This window comes from Sinohyriopsis cumingii, chromosome 15 (assembly GCF_028554795.1).
Source record: "Sinohyriopsis cumingii isolate HCF-2022 chromosome 15, ASM2855479v2, whole genome shotgun sequence".
Classification (NCBI taxonomy): Eukaryota; Metazoa; Mollusca; class Bivalvia; order Unionida; family Unionidae; genus Sinohyriopsis; species Sinohyriopsis cumingii.
This window is the reverse complement of record NC_142975.1, coordinates 44759081-44764469: the sequence shown is the minus strand read 5'-3', so window position 1 is coordinate 44764469 and position 5389 is coordinate 44759081. Positions and strand designations below refer to the sequence as shown.

The window sequence follows — 5389 nt, the reverse complement described above, 5'->3', positions numbered from 1 at the left end:
ATAGAACAAAGTTAGACAGCTGTTTCGGAAAGCACTTAAGATACAAACCAGCCAACATAAACTGCTTCCGTTGCGAAATTCCGAAAGAGATGCAACATATATTTAACATCTGCCCCAGTGCACCCTCCACTCCCCGCCCCCAAACACACATCTAACAAAAAAATGGATTCCCAATCACATATCCTGCATTGTTTGGAAACAAAAACCCTAATCTTAGTAGTACATAATAGAATATAATACATTTTACTAGGGAAACATGATTAATAAGCAATGTAGTACATGATCTACACTCCAATATAAACAAAGTCTTGAATGTATCGTTCATATAACGATATTGAAATGCATGTGAATTTGAATGTATCGTTCATAAAACGATATTGAAAAGCATGAAATTATGAACCTATACTTATGAGTTATACAAATAAACTATTAATCGTTTTAATATCAAAATTAGATTGACAAATATTAAAAAGACTTTCATAACATCCCTATGTCTGCTTATCATTACTCCACTTACAGTTTATTGATTTTCGTTTCAAAACATCCCTAAGTCTCACTGGTCTTGTAATTATGTAATGATTTTCAAACGTTCTTACTTTGAATCTGATTGGTCCATTCCCCTCTACGGGTGAAATGGTGCAATATATTTGTAGATGTTTAGGCGCAGCACATTTTGTTGTGTTCAGCGTAACACGGACCCATTAACATTGACGTATGGGCTTGGCTTGCAATCAATTGGTATCTTGAGGTGGTTAACCTCTCTTACTTTTGGGGCACGAGGAATTTTAATCAGAACCAACTTTGATAACTTTCCGACAGGTGTGTTTACGTAAAGTCAAGTTGAGTAAATTACAAAGTAGAGTAAATCCAGGGAGGTTTGGTGGCCATTTGAAATATGTCAGAATGATATTTCCACAATAGTTATTAAGCAATGATGTTTAAAAGAAAATTGTATGACTTCGATGGGAGTGTTAAACTTGTTGTGGTTAGGAAACTTTAATACTGATAGGCTAAGCAAAACGCGTGTGTGTGTGTGTGTGTGTGTGTGTGTGTGTGTGTGTTCCCAAAAGGAATCCAAGGTTTTAAGTAATCTCTCTCGTGAAATTAGTAGGTCCATGTGTTTTTGATGCCAAAAGGAAAGTCTGAGTGACTCCGAAAAAATAAATAGTAATTTTTCTCGTTAAATAAATCGTCAAAACGACGTTGGTCTGACAAATAATTGAGGGATCTGGAAATGGAAAGAGATAAGCTTCACATAAGAGACACATAGAGTATTAGTAAAGAACAACAAAAGATAGCTCCATTCGCGTACCATATAGTGGGAATTGAAGCAGACTTCCACGTTACGGTCAAGGTACAGAGAGAGAGAGAGAGGAGTGGGGGGAGTGAGAGAGACACAGAGAGAGACAGAGAGACAGAGATAACGAGAGACAGAGAGAAGGAAAATAAATATAGTAACTCAGACATGTCACCAACAGTGATTTGGAAAGGACAGGAAGCAGCCATGTTAATGCTGACATGTCAGCAATTTGAATTCAATCATTCACTCCACAATATGACGAAATTTGTCTTAACAGAACGGCAAATTGTATTGCGCCTAATTATTTCATTATATTTCTAATAAATAGAAAGTGTATAATACAAATGTCATGTTCTATTTGATTTGGTTTATATAATTGATTAAATTGGTAGTAATGCTTTGTTCACTTCCTGATGCTTTATTATATGTATTTGTTCATATCTCTATTATTCCATCTATTAATTTCATACTTTATATTATTGTTAGCTCGATCCCGGCACTAACACCGTAGTTGATCATCTCCTAGATGACGACTGAGGGGGGGGGGAATCATATTATATCACCCACCCACTTCCCAAAACGTGATGGAGGTACAAAAATATACGAGTGATCTATTAATTGCGTAAGTTTTATTTCGATTGTTCTCAGATTCGAACTGAAAGAGTAGAAACGTACCTAGTCTAGTAACTGTTAAATTTTAAGTTCCTAAAATATTATTTTATTCCGGCAAGATATTCGCTTCACATCAATATTCATCTTTAAAAGTTTTTACTAATGTTGCAAAATTTCTCCAGTCTCGTCGCTGTAATAAATGTTGCTTAATTTTAAATTTCGGTTTTCTAGAATACTAGTACGTGATTAAGAGAAAACAACATGTGAATATTCTAATATCCTTATAAATCGTTAAAAGACACCAACCTGGAACTGTTTAAATGCTCACTTCTCACATGCATACTTAGGTGTTTAGGTTCGCTTTACTTCTACACGAAAGAGAGAACATGTTTATAATCAGGGGTATTGGTCGTGATCGAGTTCGTTAAAAATAAAAATTTGACTTGGAACATAGTCAATGAAACTATTCGAAGAAAACAATTGCTACTATTTACTTGCTCAAAAACATTTTATTAGCAATAAATCAAACTGTCACTTTGTACCAATGAACACAAGGAAGGAGAAGAAACATTTGTTGAATTTGCTTGTCAAAATAGGTTTTATTTTTAAAAGAAAAAATACAAATTTAACTTTGTTCTACAAAAGAATGAAAATGTACGACGTTCATTAGATCACAGCCTACCATTTATCAAATTGTCCTTCAAATAAACAATAAAACATATTATCACAGTGGTTCAAATCAGACCGCACTGCGGTTTTATTTTTAAACTTATAAACTATAAAAGAGTTCGAAATATTCGACAAACCAGGAGACCGAATAAAACTTCCATACGTGTGCAAGGCTAATCTGTGCAGAAAACTTCGCAAAATGTCAAAGCTGCTGCTTTTGTTGGTCTTTGTCTCAGCTTTGGCAGTTTTCATCGCTCCATCGGATGGTAAGTACAGATAATTAATACATACATGCATTACAATCCAGCGTTATTCATTTAATGGTTCAGATAATCAGCAAAGATGATCATGCTATATTTTAAATGTAGAATTATAGATTTAGGCGCACATAATTTGTTTAAATCATGTATCGTATTTCAGATAATTGTAGATTAATTAGCAGTAATATTTATAGATCAATCAAAAAAGCCCAATAAACCTTGTGATCTTGTCAAACTAGAAGATGAATAAAATTATATTTTGCTTAAATATAATAGAGGTATTTCTACTGATGTGAGGTAAGTAAATTAACTTATTTGAAGGAATGATGTGACTTAAACAGGAAACGGTGAAAGTAAGCCGATAAGACAGTCGTTGCCAGTACGACGGTACCGGAAAGACAGGGTAGGGCTGTCGGTGCCGTACCGTTGAGAGTTAAAATCTTTACAAAGGCTCTTTCATCATGAAATTTAAACCCTACTACTTCCTATATATTTGCATGTTGTAACCGCTTCTAAAGAAGAATGGCTAGCAAACAGTTTAAAAGTCTTAAATATTGTACAATATCACTTTCAACAAATTCAGAAGTGTTTTGAATATTTGTGAAAAATGGGCAGATTATTCTATTTGTAGACCCATAAAGAGAAAACATAAGAAAAACATTTATAGACTGTCCTATCAAACGATTTTCGGTTTTCTCCAGCCAGTATGAGTCAAGAAAACGCAAGTAAAGTATCAAAATAGAGGAAAATGCTGTTGGAATTGCCTTTTTAAGAAAAGTCAGTTCGTCCATTTCATGGGCTGAAATCTTTCTTTCTTTCTCTCCCTCTCTCTCGCTCTCCCCACCCCACCCCATCTCTCTCTCTCTCTATCTCTCTCTCTCTCTCTCTCTCTCTCACACACACATATATATACACACACATACTCACACGCATACACATACACACACACATTAGATCAGTGTGTAAAAACTGAGCTACATTCAAATGCAGAACAATTATAATATTCAAGGCAGTATGCAGAGTAAACATATCACTTCATAAAATACGTGAATTCTGTCTTTAGTGTTTTCAGATTTAAATAAGGATACCAAATTTATTATATAAGAGTGTGCAGCCACGACCTTGAGAAATATGTAACTCTGAGTTTTAGCCGACAGTAGGTAGCACCATCTAAGGAGAACGTTCTCTTCAGCAATCTGATTGGGCAGCAGATCAAAAATATAAAATTATCTATCGGTCTTCTAGTCAATCGCCCTCCCTTTTGTCCAGTCAGACCTATAAAGCATCCGGTCTTCTACGCATAAACTAAAGAATCCATGTCTGGCTGAAGTTGAATAGCTAAGAAGCAGACAAGGTCAAGGGTCAATTTTTTTGCAGCTAATTAGTGACCTTTCATTTATAAAACACTGATGTGCTGCACGATATCCGACTGACCACCCATATTAATTGACCATGTACGGGAAATGGAAAAAAAACTTGATATCATCGGTACAAATAAATGCATTTCCTGTACATTATATGTGACAGGTACATGAAACTCTTATTATAGTCAATCATTCTCTAGAAAAATATGATAGCGGCAGTCCACAATTGTTGTGCACAGAGTTGTTTTCACATCTTTTTGCCGGGAACACCAGACTTTTACTGTTGTGTGCCTTTCTTGTATGAAGCGGAAAAAGACATTCCAAAAAGGAAGACCTGTTTAAATTCGAGAAATAAGTAACATAGATATCCACACGTTAAAAAATATCCCGAATTAATGGAAGAAGATAAAATCATCCGAACACGTGCATGTTTACACGAACCCTTGGGAAAGGTCTCTTTCTTCAACATTTCCGTGGCGCTGTGTGTAAGCAATCCTAACCTGAGTCTGTTGCGCAAGGTACCCTAAATGCTAAAGAAATTGAAGTGGACGATGAGGCTTTTTTGTCATGACATTCGCACTGAATTGGCATGAGTCGAAACCAACAAACTGATTCTAGTTCAAAGTTAGTTTTGGAAACTAATGTCGTCTTACGTGATCTATGCAATAAGTATCTATCGGGATACGTTCTTTTCTGCCGATAAAGATGTTTCGTTTCTTGTTACCTTTACAGGTTATGGATACTCTCGTTTTCATCACCATCATCATCGCCATTGCATTTGCGTACCAGACAGGTTTGCTTGTCCCTGGCAATATCCTATATTTGTGGGCAGGTGCCCACATTGTCCACCTCATCTTCTAAAGTGCGGTTGGGAGCACTGCTGCAGAAGATGGTGATATTAAAACGTATGTAGCCTTTCTGTTTCTGCCTCTGTCTCTCTGTCAGTGTGTATTTCTGTGCTGTAATGTTGCCAATATGATGTGACTAGATTCATCTTCTATTATAACCCCGTTCAGAAGTTTATTTTGTACAGTTCAGAATGTTTTAAGCATGTTTTAGTACTTTAGATTATATATTATTTTAGGCATGCTTCATGAATTGTATTGTAATAGTAGAAATAGCAGCAGTTTTCATATTTTGTCGTTTATATGCTTCTTAGACAGTTGTGTTACCGATCTTCCCAG

At 35.5% G+C, this 5389-nt stretch overlaps 1 protein-coding gene across 1 annotated transcript; it reads left to right on the top strand.

The window, feature by feature from the left end:
* Nucleotides 1-2691: 2691 nt before the first annotated feature.
* LOC149781716 (uncharacterized) lies at nucleotides 2692-5140 on the top strand. The gene is made up of 2 exons (XM_089935819.1): nucleotides 2692-2847; nucleotides 4938-5140. The coding sequence occupies exons 1-2, from the start codon at nucleotides 2781-2783 to the stop codon at nucleotides 5099-5101; spliced, it is 231 nt and encodes a 76-aa protein (XP_089791945.1). The 5' UTR covers nucleotides 2692-2780; the 3' UTR covers nucleotides 5102-5140.
* The last annotated feature ends 249 nt before the right edge of the window (nucleotides 5141-5389 follow it).

Coding starts and splice junctions, on each gene's coding strand:
- LOC149781716 (XM_089935819.1), top strand. CDS start 2,781: ATGTCAAAGCTGCTGCTTTTGTTGGTCTTTGTCTCAGCTTTGGCAGTT. Junction 2,848..4,937: donor TTTCATCGCTCCATCGGATG/GTAAGTACAGAT, acceptor TTACCTTTACAG/GTTATGGATACTCTCGTTTT.